A 19,276-nucleotide genomic window follows, 5' to 3' on the forward strand; every position below is an offset into this window, starting at 1 on the left:
GCACGTTTTCTGGCCATTACTCTGACTGGAGTATGTTAGCTATCCTCGCGTAACGTGCGCCTGTAGAGTGAATTTCTTAACGTGCGCCTCTAGGATATCCAATTTGCACATTTAAAGAGTCAAAAGACAACCTTACTTGAATTTTGAGACCCTTGTTCCATTAATTACTTGAAATCATTTTTGTTTCTTCATAAATTGTAAATTAATGCGTCAAAAGCATCTTGTTTAAATGTCCCTAAATACATCTAACCTATCAATATATTTGAATTGATTTAGGATATTTATTAGTAATCTAATAACACCCTGTTCATTCGTTACATATATGTTTTATTAGAAACCGGCAAGATTTGCAGTTCATTGATCTCATTTGTCTCCTCCATAATATATTTTGAAGTATAAAAGCCCATTTTCTATTTTCCCATATTTAAAATTATCCATTAAAAAAGTTTTAGTCTTTTTAATTCTTTTTTAAATATCAGTGATTACAACAATTGAAATCATAAGTTTGCCTGTTGAGGACGTGCACAACTCTTCCACGTAGAAGTTGACGCACTTCATTTATTTAATTCATGTGTGTCATTTCTTGATATAGATTAATGTATGACATTAATAGTGCTCAAGTTGATCTTCACCACTCTTTATGAATTTAAAACTAGTATAATCTTCTGCCTTTTTTCTAAGAAACTCCAAGTAAAAAGGATTTTTTAAAAATATTATATATAGTAAAAGATTGCTCGATAAATTAGTTGACTTAAAATTTTATGTTTTTTTATCAGAAATCTTTATTATTACACATAAAAAAATATGAAAATAACACAATAATTGTCTTCTAGCTATTCAAATTGTGAAGGGATACTTTTACTCATTTCCTCCCATCCCCAACTTGCATAATTGTTTTCCTTGTGAGACTTAATTGTATTGTAAGTCTTTATTCTCCAAAATTATTTTCTTACCCTAATAGAAATAAACAATCGAAAAAGACATTTAAGTCAAATCCCATAACTACCCAATCAGGCAAGAACTACAATATATAAAATAAACTTTACATTCCCTTAGCTTTAAGACTTAGGATTTAAGTAGAAGACCACCACCCTCTTGAACCAAAAATAAAATAAAAATTCCCAGCTTCCCTGTTTGAAAAAACCTCTCTTTCCCTTAAAGAAGCAAGAATTTGAAGAAAATGTCTCATCAGCCACCACAATCTTCTTCTGCTTCTTCTACCTCAAATAATATTCAAGATCCATTAAAACTCTTGAGGAACTACGTCAGTCCATTATTCAACACTAACACCAAAATCACTAATATTTCCACCATTTTGATGAAGGCTTTTCTTGCTATTTGCTTAGTTGCCTCCATTTCCTTAGTTTCCTTCACTGCTTTCTCTAATCCATCCAAATGGTTTAATCCATGTTCAGATTTTGGTGCCATCAATATTCACACTAGCTATGCTTATAGTACTGCCGTTACAAATAATTTTAGAGAAAAAGAAGAAATTACAAACATAACACATATTTTATTTGGTATTGGAGGGTCTGCCAAGACATGGAATAATCGTAGATATTATTCTGACCTATGGTGGGAACCAAACGTGACACGTGGATTCGTGTGGCTAGACGAAAATCCCCAAGAAAATGACACGTGGCCTGAAAATTCACCACCCTATAGGGTGTCAGAGGACACGTCAGATTTCAAGTACACGTGTTTGTACGGTGACAGGTCAGCAGTGAGGATCGCAAGGATTGTAAAGGAGAGTTTTGAATTGGGGCTGAAGAACGTGAGGTGGTTCGTTATGGGGGACGATGATACGGTATTTTTTAAGGAGAATTTGGTGACGGTTTTAGGTAAATATGATCATAATCAGATGTATTATATCGGTGGTAATTCAGAAAGCGTGGAACAAGATTTGGTGCATTCTTATGGTATGGCTTATGGTGGTGGTGGAATTGCTATTAGTTATCCTCTAGCAGAGGTACTAGTGAAGAGTTTAGATGGTTGTATTAATAGGTATCATGAATTCTACGGTTCTGATCAGAAGATTGGTGGTTGTATGGCTGAGATTGGCGTTCCTCTCACAAAAGAACTCGGCTTCCATCAGGTATAAAGTTTTTACTCCTTCGTTCCAATTTATGTGGCAGTTTTCATTTTTCGAGACTCAATTTACTAAATTTTGAAGTTATATCAGATCAAGTTACTTAATGTTTTAAACTTAAAATGTAGTTATTAAAAAACTGTACAAATAAGTTGCTTTTCTTTTCATGCTAATTTGATGAAAAATATATATTTTAAAATGTCGGTCAAATTTTACATAGTTGAATCTCAAAAGGCGAAAAATATCATATAAATTAGGATAGAGGAGTAATTTTTAAGTTTTTACTTTCTTAGGATCCTAAGGAGTCTAGAGTCGCCGCAAATGCGAAGCTCAATCTGATGATTTTCACCGTTTCAAGGCGACACTCTACCGTTTGAATTATATTATTCCCCAGTTGAGAAATAGAATTGACCAGTCTTGAGTTAAAGAGTCAAAAACTCAACGGCACTATTCTTGAACAACTTGAAAGCCGGACTTCTTTTGCATCCTCAAGTAGCAATTTGGTTCTTTTCCACTTTCTGGGGCAAAACGTGCCAATTCTTGTAGTGTTAAGGTATTTTCATAATCACATCATTTTAGCTTGAAAAATAGGATAACTAATATGCTAGAATTAATTATATTACTCGAAATATGTAAACGAGTATGAAGATTAATTTATAGCAATTCTTATAATAATTTTACATTCAAGGACAAAATTACTATGGTAGAGCAAAAACATTTATGATCCAAGATTAATTTTTAAGTTTTCTTATTTACGAACTCACAATTCTTTTGTTCAAAATTCCAATAACAGTACTTTCTTATATTGTGTTAAATTTACGTTATATATTCTGATAGTATAAATAATATTTCAGATGGACATACATGGAAGTCCACGCGGGCTTTTGGCAGCGCATCCATTGGCACCGATTGTATCACTGCACCATCTAGGCGTTATAAATTCTCTTATTCCATTGATGGGTCAAGTCGATTCAGTTAAGAAGGTGATCGAGGCATACAAAAAAGACCCAAGTCGAACAATGCAACAAAGTATCTGTCACGATCTAAAGAAAAATTGGTCGTTATCAATGTCATGGGGATATTCAATTCAGTTATATCCAAGAGTAATGAGTGCCAAGGAATTAGAGACACCAATGAGGACATTTGAAACATGGAAAGGGTTTGAAGAGCCATTTACATTTAATACTAGGCCAAATTATATTGAACCATGTCAAAGGCCTATAGAGTATTATTTGGATCGCGTTTTTGAGCTCAATAATGGAGAAACTTTGACAAGTTATAAGAGAATTGCTGATTATAATAAGCAATGTGAGAATGAAAATTATGCACCAGCATTATCAGTTCAAATGGTTAATGTCACGGCTGCTATTTTATCTCCTCAAGTATGGAGACAGGTAGTTTTCTCCTTTTATTTTATAAATCTTTCTTTTTTATTTTTCTTAATTTTAGGAGAGTTTTGTTATTGGCGTATTTAATATAGCGATTTTTTTTATTTTTAAAAAAGAAGTATTTTCTACTATGTGGTTGCCATAACTTTTTTTAAGGGTCAGGTACTCTTGAACATAGTTATTTTTTTCCTTCACAATTATCTCAACTCTTAACTTCACGTTCCTGCCTCAACTATTACTTAAATGTTATTTCGATCTTTGATATTCAAGAATTTCATCAAACACTATTCGAATTTCAAAAATTATTATTAATCTTTAATAAATAATTTGTTGCAAAGCCTATTTTCACTCTTATACAAATACCCAAAATTAATTTTCAAGAAACTGTTCTAAAAGCTTAGTCATTTCGCGTCATATATCTAACTTAAAAAATTTCAGCAAGTAAAATCTCCCACATTCAATTGGTCACGTTTTCATTAGTCAATATCTGTACAATATATCAAAAACATTAATATGGTTCTATTGACCTTGAAAAAGTTGTTTGATAGTAGTCAAAATTCAACCAGAAAAAAGGTAGGCTGGTACAACGTGACCCCCCCTAAATGTACACATACTACAGAAGCCACAATTATTTGCGAGATTGGCTGTTAAATTATGTCTCTCTCATTGGCCCTACTAACAACACATAACTAAAAAAGCCACAATTATCTGCCAGAATTTATGATTATATTCTCCTACGTGCCATACAAAGATTTGGCTTTTGACTTGATTTCTTTTTTGTTTGTCAGATTTTCATCAAGTGACTAACACGTTTTGTTTGACCAATATCTAAAACAGGCCCCACACAGGCAATGCTGTGAGGTGATCAACGGTGAAAATGATACTAATATTGACACTGTACTACAGATCAGAATTAGAAGTTGCAACAAATGGGAATCAGTAACGTTGCCCTTTGACATTAACGAGGGACATTAACACTATAGCAAAAATTGGAAACCTTGCTAACAAATTGTACAGCAACATTGTTGTTGTCCTCTATTCTTCTCCCCTCCTCCTTTTTATTTATTCTGATATATATTATGCCATACAATTTCCTTTGTAACTTAGATTATTCGACAAGAAAAAACATTATCTGAGGACAACCCTACTTACCTTAGCTAGAATATTTTATTTGTAGTGCAGTCTGTCAGCCGAAGACCGTAACATAAGCACTTATTCAATGCTTCATCATTAGTTAATGTAACCTTGATCATTTTGCTTATTTATGGAGTTGTATTTGGTACATTTAACACAAATATTGTCATCCACAATTATTTTAAATCTTGATAGAGGAGGAGGGTTGCGAAAGTTTAGACTCCATTAATAAATTTTTGAACTCCATAAATAATTTACGAAAGTTTGAATTTTGTAATTTGTCGCACTTAGATTATGAAAGCTTGAACACCATGAACCGATTTAGGAGTTTGAACTCTATGAATCATTCCTGAAGTTCCACATGTTAAAACTGCAAACTCCATCATCATGTACTAGAGTTGTTCCATATTTTAGCAAAGAGTATTTTTGTCCAAATTTTAGCATGAAAAGTAGCTATTTTCAAATTATATTCGAAGCATTGGTTAAATTTTGATCGTTGGCTCAAAACTCGCTATCTCACCTAATTTTTCTAACAAAGTGTGAGATTTGCACAAATAGGATCTTCTGTGTCGTTGTTTAATTTTTGTTCTCATTTAAATATTTATGCAAATATAAACTCAGGGAGTAACTTGTCTGCCAAATTGACAAAACTTGTTATATTCACAAATTAGAAATCCATGCCTAAAGCTATTGCAACTCCACAATTAGAGTCCGTTTGGATTGACTTATAAGTTGCTTATAAGTTGTTTTCAGTTTTTTTGAGTGTTTGACTGGCCAGCTTAAAGTCATTTTGTGCTTAAAATAAGCTCAAAAAACTAATTGGGCTCATTTGACTTAGCTTATCTAAAGCAGCTTATAAGCAAAAAAAAAATACGTTAAACTATCTAAACTTATTTTTTTTAGCTTATAAGCTGCAAACAACTTATAGGCATAAGCCAATCCAGCTCTTAGTCTAACCCCCGATTAGCTTTTCATGACACTTGATTTTAAAATCTTAACTACCTTTTCCTCTTAGTTGATGTGACATACTTATATGCTTATTCATTAGTTTTACTACACTTGCAGGCTGCAGCTATTCATTTCCCATCTTTTTTTTTTTTTTTTGTTAAATTCACTGTTATTGTAATTCGTAGTCAAACAGGATTTCTTAGTATGAAAGTACAAATTTACTTTTTCTTTGGGAAAATGTAACATATGAACTCACCTATCTAGATTAGTGTTTGAGTCAAAAATCGTACTTGGCCCAAATAGTTAAGAAGTTCGAATAAGGTTAACTACAATTGGTAGCAATTTGATAAAATAATTGAATTTACACAAGGAAGTTATTAAAGATTGATAAAGAATAAATAAAGAGAAAAAGTAAACTTCTGTCAATTGTGATGAATAACAGTAATGGACTTCTCCTTTGCCAAGAATGAATAAGATCTTGATGATCAGAGAATCTGAGTAATAATAATAAGTAGAAAGTAATCAAGAATAGTCTATTTTTTTAGTAAGTATTCTATGCCTAGATATACAAGCCAAAGTCCTACGTATAGGTATTTGGTCCTATATGGTGTCTTTCCCGTTGTGTATATGTAACAGCAATGATTAATTGTTGAATTAATGATTGTCATTTAATTCCTTGATTCTGGCTGTCAGAAACCGTTTCGCCATTACCGTATTAACTCCATTTAATGCGTAATCAAGAGGGTCTCATATGTTGTTCCCGTTGATGTTCTTCTTCGTTGACCATGTCGCTGGTATTAGCTACCTTTCAGTGAATGCTATTCTCGGCATTACCATTAGATCTTTCTACGCATTTTAACTAACACGTGTCAGTCACATATTGTTCCACGTGTTAGGCGAAATTTTTACCCATACAGATAGTCCCTTAATTTTTCGGGTTCATCTCATAAATGTTCCCGAAGAATTGTCTTGCCGATCTTCATCAATCTTTCCATGATTTCCTTGATTGTACATTTAAATCATTTTGTTGTGGAATAAGAAACGTTGTAACTGACGTTAGATCGTAGCCCACTACCTTGATGGGTATGTTGCATAATCGTAGAAGTTGAAAAGACTTGCATTAATGATGAAGTCAGTCGTGGGCCACGTGGCCGTTGCCGTGCCCTTTATTTTCTCACCAGTTCCCGATGCAATAATGATTCTTCTATAAAAACGAAATTTTACCCTCTCATTTTTTACTTTCAATTTACGCTTCAATTTTCTGAATATCTTCGCTATTTCCTCTTCTTCTTTAACCTCTTTGACATCTTCGATTTTCAACCATTTTTAAACATGTCTTCTCCCTCGTCTTCTCAAAATATTTTACTAGAAAAGATGGTCATTGTTGATGTCCTTCCCCCCAATGTGGGTGTTAAAAAAACCTAAGAGTAGATTGCCTCCTAAAAAATTTATGGGCGATGCTACTGTTGTTGCTGCTGCTTCTAGGTCTTCATCTTCACCAACCTCTGATGTTGGTGATGATGAAACTGACATGGTAAATGTGAATCTGCCTTCTGGTGATAGTGTAATTTCGAAGAATCCTTCACATATTACAGATTTAAAGATTGCTCTTTCGAAAGGCGATAACTGCGATGTTTCGGAGTTAGACGAAGAAATGATGGTCTTAGTTTCTTCAATTACTTCTCTCATTACTGAGGAGTCTCTTGATTCTGTTCGGGAAAGGTGCCACTGAACAAATCGTAATCTCGACATCGTAGTTCCCGGAGAGGGTATGTCCGCAACTGCTCACCTTCCCGAATATTCTGTGGTGTATATCTATCCTTTTACCCACGACTTTACTTTACCCCTTTCGCCGTTGATAGATGAATTTTGTCATTGTTTAAAAATTTGTGTGGCACAAATTACCCCCAGGGTTTGGCGATTGTTTCAATTACTTGAACATGTTTCTCACCTTGGCGGGGTAAACATTACTCTCGATCATATTCTATATTTGAATGCAATCCATTTTATTTGAGGCTTTATGATTATGTTTAGAGCTTGGGGATCCAATAAATTGTTTGATGATCCCGAGGATGGTCATGACCGGCATTGGTTTGACGAGTTTGTTATTATCTCTACTGCTCAATTAGTGAGCGGGGATGCTAGCACCTTTCCGGAGAAATGGAATGCGAGGGGTCATAATATTTTCCTTAATTTTCCTTATTACCTCAATCTTCTCTTTTTAAGCTTCTCCTTTGTTCAACAACTTTTAACCCTAGATTGGTTAAACCTTCAAACATAAGGGAGTTCGCTGAAGCTGCGATTCAAGCTTCTACGAGTGTTCGTACATGGGGAGCGTATGCCGTTTTGAAAGGTATTCGTACTCTTATAGACATGAAGCTGGACGGAACCTCTGCAAAAGGTAGAGGTAAGAATATTTAAGAAATACCTTGCTTTGTAATGGCGAATGAATTTATCTTATATTCATTCTATTTTTCTCAGGTCCTTAAAAAAAGGTGAAACATGTAGCAAAGAAATGACTGACTCTTCCGAGCAACGAAGGGTCGATGTTGGAAAAGATTAGATTTCTTACTGGTAAGAGGTCTAATGCCGAAGTTAAGGATACCAAAGCTGTTGATGAGCCTGTTTTTTAAGAAGAAAAGATTGAGAAAACAATCTCTTTTGGAATCGTCAGATGCTGCTCTCGAGAGAATGGGAGGTACGCCAAGTGAGTTCGGGCTAATTGACGAGAGTATTGATTTTGAAGAAGAATCTTCTTTAGTTTTAAGTCGCAACAGGTGAGTTGAGTTTCCAATTTCTTCTTACATTGTTGTCATTTCAGATGAATCTCCGGTGAAGGAGATGGAGAAATTAATAGTTGTTACCGAGAGACATAATGAAGGTGATATCGCAGTTCCCGAGGCAGATATCACCGATAATATTATTTCTGGAGCTGCCAATGAAACTAAGTCCTATCTTCCTGGTAGTATTGATGAAGCTAAAGTTGAAGTTCCTTCTCATGAAGTTGTTGTAGCCGATGTCGAGGATTTGATCGATACTGAAAACATTGATGCCAGTGCTGCTGATATCTCTACTGGTACTTCTACTTCTCCTTTTCACAGGTGAGGAACAAGTACCTCTACTTTTCCTTACAATACAGCTCAACCCATTTCCCGTTTTACTATAGCCGATAAAGGGAAAAGTGTTTGGAAAGAAGGTAACATTTTGCACGGGGTTGATCCTCGAGCAGAACTTCTTCAGGCAGATGATCCCGCCACTATGTGGATGAAGTCATTTGTTCCTCTCACCGTCAATCGTAATCGTTTATTTGAACTATGGGATGAGGATAATCTTTTAGCCAATCCTCACGTGATGAGTCGTTTTGCACATAACTATATTGGTCCCAAAGAGAATATGATTTTAAAAGATATGCCTACTCATCAAATGGACATAGTTTCCCTCGGGCTTATAATTCAGGTATAGATTTTCACTTCTCTTCTTCTTTTTTCTTCTTACTTCCCTTCATTGTATATTTTGACCCTTATTAATTTTGCTATAGGCCCAAACATATTTATGTTAGAGTCTTGAATGTTCCGAAGGTGAGGCTAAACCCATTCAAAAGCTTCACGAGGAGAATGTCGTACTTACCCAGGAAGTAAAGATCTTGAATGCGAAACGCAATTCTTCCGTTGGGGAGTTAGAAAGGGCCAAAGCCAAAATTGCGGTACATTGGGCAGATGAGAGAAATTTTCAGAAGCAAGTTGTTGATCTCGAAAAAGAAAAAGCTGAAGCTTTTCGCAGAGCGAAATGGGAAGAGTTGGCCATCAGTGATCTGAAGCAAAAATTAACGGAATCGAATCAGCTAAAAGTTGATTTCCAAAAAAAATTATGGGATCTAAATGCCAAACTCAGCAAACTTGAATCGGACTTCAATGCTTTACAATTGAAGAATGTCAAAGATTCCGGAGAACTTGTACAAGCCTTGATTGATCTGAATCAGAGTAAACATGATATTCAAGCTCTCCGAAAAGAGTTGACGGATAAAGATCGGGATCTTAGCAAGAAAAATATTATATTGGTGGAAAGCCATAAAAAATTCTCGGAGGTCATGGATCGTGCTAAGAAGTTGCGTGAATTCGCAAAGCAACTCTAGAGTCGAAAAGACAATTACAAACAAAGAATTGAAGATATGGAGAAGGGTTTCGAAGATGAAAAACAGAAAATTCTCAGTTGGGCTGTTAACAAAGCTCGACATGATTTTTTGAAGACTTTCAACCCTTCTTCTTTTGATCATGCTCAGGCTCTCACCGTTGCTGAGCAGAACATGAAAAAAGCCAATGAAATTCTGGGATATGATGCAGAGGATAAATCTATGGCTGAAGAGGAAGATGATGTCGGTATCTTAGATAAAGTGGATATGTTATATGGAGATGCGGCTACTCCTGCCCCTGAGGGTACCGTAATCGGGGAGGATCCAAATATTGGTTCCAACGCCGGGAATGTTTTCGAAGATCCTCCTATGCAAATTGCCAAAGATGCCTCCCTTCCTTGTTCATCGCCTGTTCCTTCTTCTCATGTTTAAATGTTTGTATTATGTGTCTTCCTCTTGTAAGGCTTTTGTTTTTATGAATAAAATTTATTTTATTCATGTTATGCCTTCACTATAAGCAATCTCTTGGAAGTTTTCTTCAATTAAAACTTTTTACGAGTGATCAATCCGATTAAAAATTTAATATCAGAATCCTTGTAAGTTTGATATTGTCTTTTCGGGAAGTTTGCTATAGTTACTGAGTATCTCAAATGACTTGAAGAAATTAAGTCATTGATTTTGACTTTCCACACAAACAAGAAATCTTAACTGATGTGTTTCTTTGTCAACAAGAGATCTCAGTTAGTGGATTTTCACACAAACAAGAGATCTTATTTCAAGAAATACTTAGACTATAATGTAAAATGTTACAGACAGACTTACATGTCAAATTCCGCCATTGTTTACTCGAAGGTGTTTTTAACAGAATCGGATTTTAACAGATTCAAAATTTTTCGTCGTCATGAATTTAACTTAAATAATCTGCATTACTATTGTGTATGTATGATCGCAATCATGGATAACAATTGGAAACAATGATACGTGTGTATGATCGAAATCATGGATATACCATACAAACTTATAAAACACAAAGATCACGTAATAATAAATTTCATTGCTAACATGATTAAGAATTTTACAAATTGAGCCCGGAGGCTTTTTCCTTATATTTTTGGAGCGATAGCCTCTATTGTCGGTCCCTAGTGGTAGTCCTCCATTGTTTTGTTTTGAAATATGAAGAACTAAGAAATGATGCCCGTAATATATTCCCGTACATTCTACTTACTGCCTCGTTAAAAACCTCCCCAGTAAAACCCTAACGAGATAAAACCCGAGTAAGGGAAAAAGAGTACAGCTTGTCAAATGCAACTAGATGTTAGGAATATAAGAGCTTTAAATTTCTTATGTTGTAATTATTGGAGACAATCTTCCCGTCCAAATTTTCTAACTGAAATGCTCCTTTTCCTGCATCAGCTATAACCCTATAGGACCCTTCCCAATTTGCTCCTAGTTTGCACTCGTTTGGTATCTTTGTGGCTAGAGTTACCATTCCCATGATCAAATCTCCAAGTTTGATTTGACGCAATTTGGTCTTATTGTTATAGTATCTTTCCACATGTTGTTTCTGTGCTGTTAACTTGATCAAAGCTAATTCTCGATGTTCTTCCAATAGATCAAGTTCATCCTTCATTGCTTCCATATTTTCTGCATCTGTAGCATGTGCATATATTATGCTTGGCTCCATTACTTCGATTGGCACCAATGCCTCTGCTCCATAAACTAATGAAAACAGTGTTTCTCCGATACTTATTTTATGCGTAACTCGATAAAACAAAAGAACCTCGGGGAGGACATCAGGCCAACATCCTTTTGCGTTGCCAATTCGTCGTTTCAATACTTTGAGTATCGTTTTGTTTGTTGATTCTTCTTGTCCATTGCCGGATATATGATATGATAAAGATGTTATTCGTTTGATCCCAAGAGTTTGGAGAAAATTTGTTATCTCCGCTCCAATGAATTGCTTCCCGTTATCACATCTTGTTTCCTTTGGAATACCGAATCGACATATGATGTCTTTCCAGAGGAAATTAATAACTTGCTCTTGTCCAATTTTTGCGTATGCTCCTGCTTCATCCCACTTAGAAAAATAGTCAGTTGCAACAAGTAAGAATTTAACTTTACCTTTGGCTTCTGGGAATGGTCCTATGATGTCGAGTCCCCATTTCATGAACGGCCATGCAGTAATGATTGAATGAAGAGGCTCTGCAGGTTGATGTATTGCAGATGCATATGCTTGACATTCTTTGCATCGTTTTACAAAGTTTTGTGAATCTTTGCCCATTGTATTCCAATAATAACCTGCACGCAGCAAACATCGGGCTAATGATCTCCCACCGGATTGATTTCCATAATATCCACTATGCACTTGTTGCATAGCAGGTTCTGTTTCCATTGGGCCTAAACACTTGGCGAGTGGCCCTCCAATGGTTATTTGATATAACTCTCCATAAACCAAGCAATATCTAGCTGCTTTTACTCGTAATTTTTGTGCTTCTTTCTTATCTGCGGGTAGAGTCCCTTGTTAGAAATAATCAAGTATCTCACTTCTCCAATAATGTGTTGATCCCGTTGCACGTACTTTAATTTCGCAATCAATTGGATGGAATAAATGGATAACACTTCTGCTTCCTGGTTCTGTGGGGTCAGTAGCTGATGCCAATTTTTCTAAACTGTTGGCCTCCGTGTTGCTTTCCCATGGCACCTGCTCTAGTCCCCAATCTTTGAATCTTGCAAAATGGTATGATATTTGCGTTTGATACTTTTGCATTCGTGGTTCCTTTATACCGAAAGTTCCATTCACCTGATTAACCACTAATTACGAAACACAGTGTACCTTGATGCTTTCTGCTTCATATTCCAAAGCAAGTTTTAAGCCCGCAATAACAACCTTATATCCGACTTCATTGTTAGTAATTTTTGGGCATTTAATGGCTTGACGGACGATTTCTTCGCTAGGTACATTAAGTACTAAGCCTAATCCCGACCCAGATGCCCCATCCGTGTATAGGATCCACATCCCAGAGGATGACCCCGAGGTTGCGATGGTTTTTTTTTCTGCCTCTAAAGTTAATTGTAAACTAAAATCTGCTACAAAATCAGCAAGAACTTGCGATTTTATAGCATTTCTAGGTTGATAAGTAATATCAAATTCACTAAGTTCAATCGCCTATTTAGCCAATCTGCCTAATAATTCCGGCCTGTGGAGAATACTCCGTAGGGGGAATGTTGTTACCACGGCAATTGGATGACTTTGAAAATAATGCCTTAATTTTCTAGCAACATGCATTAAAGCTAAAGCCAATTTTTCTAAGTGTGGATATTTTGTTTCGGCATCGAAAAGTGTTTTACTAACATAATAAGATGGAGACTGTTTACCTTTTTCTTCCCGTACTAGAACTGCGCTTACCGACACCTCTGATACAACAAGATATAGAAATAGCTTTTCCCCGAGGTTAGGTTTTGACAGCAATGGCGGACTTGAAAGATACTTCTTGAGCTCCTGCAATGCTTGTTTACATTCCGGTGTCCATTCAAAACCTTGCTGTTTTTTTAATATCATGAAGAATTTGTGGCACCTCTCCGATGATCTCGAATAAATCGAGATAATGCTGCTACTCGACCAGTCAAACTTTGAACCTTCTTTTTGCTGTTGAGATCATTGGGAATATTTTCTATTGCCTTTATTTGGTCTGGATTCACCTCTATTCCTCACTTTGAAACCATTAATCCCAAAAACTTTCCTGAGGCTACACCGAATGCTCATTTCTCGGGGTTCAGCTTCATGTTGAATTGTCTTAATATTGCAAATGCTTCTTTTAAATGTCAGCCCTTTCCGATTTCACAACCATATTATCAATGTACACCTTTATTGTTTTTCCCAATTGATTTTTAAACATTGTCATCACCAAATGTTGATATATTGCACCAGCGTTCTTGAGTCCAAACGGCATCACATTATAACAATGTAAACCCCTTAGTGTTATAAACTTTATTTTTGTTTGATCCGCAGGATTCATTTTAATTTGATTGTATCCTGAATATGCATCAAGAAAAATCAATAACTCATGGCCAGCTATTGCGTCTATCATTTGGTCTATATGAGGGAATGGAAATGAATTCTTTGGGAATGCTTTGTTTAGATCTGTGAAATCCACACACATTTGCAACTTTCTGTTCTTTTTTGGCACCACTACTACATTCGAGACCCACTCTGTATGTTCTACTGGCCTTATGGATCCGGCATATAATAATCTTTGTACTTCTTCCTCTATGAAGTTACTTCTATCCTCGGGGAATCTTATTTGAGATATTTTTACGAGTCTATGATAAGGATTAATGTGAAGCTTATGCATTGCTACTTCCGACACTATCCCTATCATGTTAGCATGGCAAAAGGCAAAAATATCTTTATTGTCACGTAAGAATGGAATATACTTACTTGGTTGATGTACTTTGCATCTAAGGAATGTACGTTTTTTTGGTAGTGCATCATCAAACGGCATCGGGTTGAGGTCCTCAACTACCGCCATTGACTGTTCCCCCATTAAAAGGTATTGTATAGTTCTTTTTTGTCATCGTCTATGCTTGGTTCCCTTTGTCGCAGTATTTGATAAACTCGTTTATCCTTTTCACTTTCGCTTTCCGAATCGAAATGTTCTACCTTTGGTACACTTTTCTTTAATGCCACGACGTAACAGTAATTCCTTGCTCTCCATGAATTTAGCCTATGTCCCAAAACATTGGAAATTTGATCACTTGATGATATGTTGACGGCACTGCCTTCATGGCGTCAATCCAGGGACGTCCAACTATTATGTCATAAGCCATGGCAGAGGACATGATTGAAAAAGTAGTTTGTAGCTCCACTCTAAAAGTAGTTTGTAGCTCCACTCCACCTGCTATTACTGGTAAAATGATTTCACCTAGAGTTCTTTCGGTTGAATTATTAAACCCAATTAGCATGATGGAATTATGGATTACTTTGCTCATCAATTTCATCTCCTCTATGACCCTGATGTTTATGATGTTGGCAGCACTTCCCTGATCAACAAAAACACGCTTAATATCAATATCTAAGATGCGCAAAGGAATTACTAACCCATCATTATGCGAAAATTGCAGATCATCGGCGTCGGCTTCATCAAAGGTGATGCAATCCTCGACTATAGCCAGCCTATCCCTTTTTTCATTTCTGGTTGTTACTCTTTTGAACTTCACCCTTGAAGTGTAAGTAACTTTGTTGACGTCCAAGCCTCCCGTGATGTTGGCATCTAACCACCTGTAATAAAATTAACTACTCGTTTTAGCTCGGGCAGTGGTGGCGGCGCTCCTTGCTTCCTGTTCCGATAATATGCTTTCTTGTCTTTCTCCGAAAACAACTCCGCCAAGTGCCCTTGCTCTAAGAGTTCGGCGACTGCCAATCACAATGTATGGCAATCCTCGATTTTGTGACTATGTCCTTTGTGAAATTCACAGAAATGCTCTGGATTTCTTTTGCTCGGGTCTGATTTCATTTTTCCAGGCTATTTGACCCTATTACCTAATTTGTCCAATGTTGCAACTACCTTTGATGTTGAAACACAAAAATTATGGTCTATGAGTTTGGGAGCCCCGGTGTTATAATTTCCTTGAGAAGTCCCTGCTAATGGTGGTGATCTGTGCCGATATTGATTACTTCTTCGCGTACCTTCATGAGTTCCTCGTGAATAATATGGATCATAACGTTCTCTTTTATACATTCGATCTCTGTCGCTTTTTCTGGAATAATTTCTACTTGATGTATACTTAGTTGTTGATATTATTTCCACATGATCGGACTGATGATATCGTGTTCTATCCGAATTTTTGAACAATATTGATAATATATATCGTCCCATGTTTTCGCCGAATATTCAACTAAGTGTTCGGCAAGATCTTCCGTTGTCGGTGTTCCATCGAGATGCAATGCATGTCGAAATGCAATTCCAGCCCGTTTGTCTTCAATTTGTGGCAAGGTGTTGCGGTGTTTCTGGAAGCTATGAACAAAATCTTGTAGAGTTTCATCCCACATTTCTTTGATGTTGAATATATCTTCTATTCTCTTCTCTGCTTTCCTTGCTCTAGTGTGTGCCGAATTTGGGGGTAAGCTTGCATACCAATCTAGCGTTCCTCCTATCAATACTTGACCAAATCGCTTGATCATAACAGACCGAGTCATCTTTGGCCCAAGATCAGAGGCCCGAATAGCGGATGTATAGGCCGTGATGTGATCCTGAGGGTCGGTAGCTCCGTCATATTTTTTGATTTTTGGCAACTTGAAATTTTCTGGAACGTGTTCCAAATCTGCAGAATCTTTCCATGGATGGCATATGTAGTCACTATCATCCTCTTTTTGATGGCGGGTGGGGCCCCAGGTATTCTGCTGATTCTCTCTTCGTGCTCTTTGAATTTTTTCATATGCTTCTCGAACCGCTGCAATATTGGTTCGGCTATGACTGGACTGATGTCAGTGTTGACACCTAATTTTTGACCTCCCGTAATCTATTTTAGTCACACGGAGTCCTCAGGTAATAAAGTGAATAAGCTGAGCATTTCTAATAACTTTAAATGATCTTTATAAAGTGCCCAGATTAATATTTCTTCCCTTTAAATTAGCAAAAAAGATTTTCATGCATCATGTTTTTATTTAGAGAATAATAAATATTTTAAAGATATTTTTAAACTTAAATTTAAAAGAGAAAGAGAGAAAGAGGAAGAATTCTTATTTAATCATTTAAAATCATTTTCAAACACTTTTTCCCTTTAATTTTTACCTATGAAAATTTGGATAATTTAAATAGTTTAAGTAATTAATTACTTAATCTTTTAACCCATGATTTTTATACAATAAGTATAATTGCCCTTTACTGTTTTGATTAGGCTAGTTAATTAATTAAATGATAATTATTGCAAAACACTGAGCCCTTATATAGATATATATTTTCCTTTTTGATTTTTTCCTTGGTCACAATTAATTTAATTAGTCCTCCATTTAAATAAATTAGTTTATTTTAAAAAATTAGCCTGTTGGTATTTAATTTAAAATAATAGGTTTATCCTAATTTTCAAATTTGATTAAAAGTCCATAATTAAAATAAATACGTTGGGCCGGTTAATTAAAGCCATCTTTTCAGGCCCATCAACAACTTAACCGACCTTTAAAAAAAATCTTTTTTTATAAAAATACGTAGCAGACCAATTTTCCCATTATTTAAATTCTCTTTAATTTTTAATTTTTAATTATTAATGGCTAGGACTTAAATATACTCAGCATATACACCAAGTATATACACACACACACACACACACATATATATATATATATATATATATATATATATATATATATATATATATATATATATATATATATATGAAATATATGTGTATACACTTGGTGTATACACAAGAACAGGCTTTTTTGTTTAAATTTCAGTTGGACAGAGTCCTGCCCAATAGGACTGACCCGGCCTAAGGCTTATCTGATAAGGGGGTAACCACCCCTCTTTCTTTTTTCAATTTCCATTTCCCATACCAAAACGCCCCCCACCCCCACCCCCACCCCCACCCCACCCAACACCCTCTCTCCTTCCCTTCCCTTTCCCCTTACCCTAACCCTAGCCGTCGCCTTGCTTTTTCTTTCTCTCTCATGCCAAAAATGGCAATGTTGCAGAAGGCACAGGGCTTTTTGCAGCCTTCGTATAACCATTTACGTCATATAATTAGTGGTTTGGCCTTGTTTTCATCTTCCTTACTCCAAACGCGGTATAAATCACTCTCCTTTTATGTTTTTTCTTTAAATTTTGAGTCAAACGTATGATTTCCTGCATTTTTATGATTGAATCATGGTGTATTCACTCGAATCTCATTGGTCGAGTACAAATGGGCCAAATCGAGTAGAACAATACTCAAATTTGGCCATGCATTCTCGATTACAGTCGATCTATACCTTAGATTTGGTTTACAAAGGTTGTTGAGTGGAAATCTGTCTATCCCACATCGGAGTTTTTAGGGTCCTTCACAATTTTGGAGTTCTATAAATAGAACCCCAACCTTCATCACAAGGAGAAGTTTGAAAAAGTCGAAAAAACTAGAATTTAAAGTCAGAAAACTTGAAATTCAAGCAAAAGTGTAATTTTTGACTTAAAACTCTCCTTGTCGAGTTTGAGTCCCTCAGTTATAAAATTTTATTTATTTTGTCCTTCTCTTCTGGTTGAGTTCGAGGGTTGGAAGCACAAGGAGCTTTCGAGTCCCTTTCTTGACCAAAGGCTGCATTTAAAAAAGGTAATACCTCAACCCTTTTATCTATTTTGCTATTTTATTCATAAGCTCATGATTGGTCTGTGTTGTTAAGTGTTTCTAATTGATGGTCTTATGGTATGATTTTTGCCTTAGCACTGTTTAAATAAACTTAGAATGAGTCCCTCCTAAACATGATACCTTGGTTATCTTATGTACCTAATCTAGTATTTTGCTATTTGTTTAAATTTGGTCTAGACTAGTGCTAATCCTTTACAAGAATGTTTGAGGCTGCTGGAAATTTGAAATGATTCATATTGAATAGGTTTAAGGTCTGATAGGGGCCAACAGTACACTATCAGTAATATATTGAAATAAGGAGTTTGCTTAGTTTAGTTACGGAACACATAGGGTATTGTAAGGCTGTTTGATTATTAATTTAGATTGTATGATCTCTTGATAAGGTTGCTTTGTGTTAAGAAGTCCACATGACATGTTTATAGAGTCCCTATTTGGTTACTTGCCTCTTAATGTGATAACACCTATCTCAAAAGGGATTAGTGACTTAAACATATCTCTAAGTGCTGTCTAATGACCTTTGTTTTGAACTTTGAACATGTCTATAATTATCATTAGCCTGATCTGTAATGTTCTTCTTCTAAAAGTGAGACTACCATGCTTGTACCCTACTATTCTTCAGTAAGAGTCGCCTTCAAGCTGTGCTTAAAGAATTTTGGTGCAAATATGTTATGTTCATTCCTGATGCCTTCCATGATTGATACTGCATTGTTGTACAAATACCATAGCTTGACCCTCTCTGTGATTTGTTCCTATTTCCTATTAGCTTGTTAAACTTTATGGTGTGCAATAACTATTTGACTTTGGTAGACATGGTGAAAAAAAGGGATTAGGGGCACAAGCAGATTTAGAATACAGTATTTCATTTAAAATAAATAAATAAAGAGCCTTATGTTATGTTCATAGATCAGTCTAGCTCATTGCCTCATGATAAAAACAAGTCAAGCTAAAACAAGACTTGCAAATTATGTATGTTATGTTGGGAGACTATAATGCTTAAAGTTCTTATTCGATCATGACCCTTGGATTAAGTTTTACTAAAGAAGATAACTAGCTTGTTCCTGACAATTGAAGTTCTAAATTGAGAAATATTGAGTGGACCTAGCTTTAATAACCAGTTATTATTAAGTTAAATGTTTGAACAACAATCAAGGATAGGACTGTAATAGGAATGAGTTTATAAAAGAACTAAATCAAGGCTGTTTTTTTTTTTTTTGATAAAAAGGGTTAGGCTAATAGTGAACATTAGTTTAT

General features: G+C 35.6%; 1 protein-coding gene across 1 annotated transcript; it reads left to right on the forward strand.

The window, feature by feature from the left end:
* Positions 1–1,049: 1,049 nt before the first annotated feature.
* LOC132630451 (uncharacterized) lies at positions 1,050–4,729 on the forward strand. The gene is made up of 3 exons (XM_060346017.1): positions 1,050–2,095; positions 2,944–3,483; positions 4,315–4,729. Exons 1-3 carry the CDS (start codon positions 1,181–1,183, stop codon positions 4,450–4,452), a joined length of 1,593 nt encoding a protein of 530 aa, XP_060202000.1. The 5' UTR covers positions 1,050–1,180; the 3' UTR covers positions 4,453–4,729.
* Positions 4,730–19,276: the final 14,547 nt, after the last annotated feature.

This window comes from Lycium barbarum, chromosome 3 (genome assembly GCF_019175385.1).
Source record: "Lycium barbarum isolate Lr01 chromosome 3, ASM1917538v2, whole genome shotgun sequence".
NCBI classification, from domain to species: Eukaryota; Viridiplantae; Streptophyta; class Magnoliopsida; order Solanales; family Solanaceae; genus Lycium; species Lycium barbarum.

Bases quoted from the DNA above. Each gene is read 5' to 3' on its own strand.
- LOC132630451 (XM_060346017.1), top strand. From the start codon at position 1,181: ATGTCTCATCAGCCACCACAATCTTCTTCTGCTTCTTCTACCTCAAAT. The intron at 2,096-2,943 runs GTATAAAGTTTT...ATAATATTTCAG, and splicing joins AAGAACTCGGCTTCCATCAG to ATGGACATACATGGAAGTCC. The intron at 3,484-4,314 runs GTAGTTTTCTCC...TATCTAAAACAG, and splicing joins CTCCTCAAGTATGGAGACAG to GCCCCACACAGGCAATGCTG.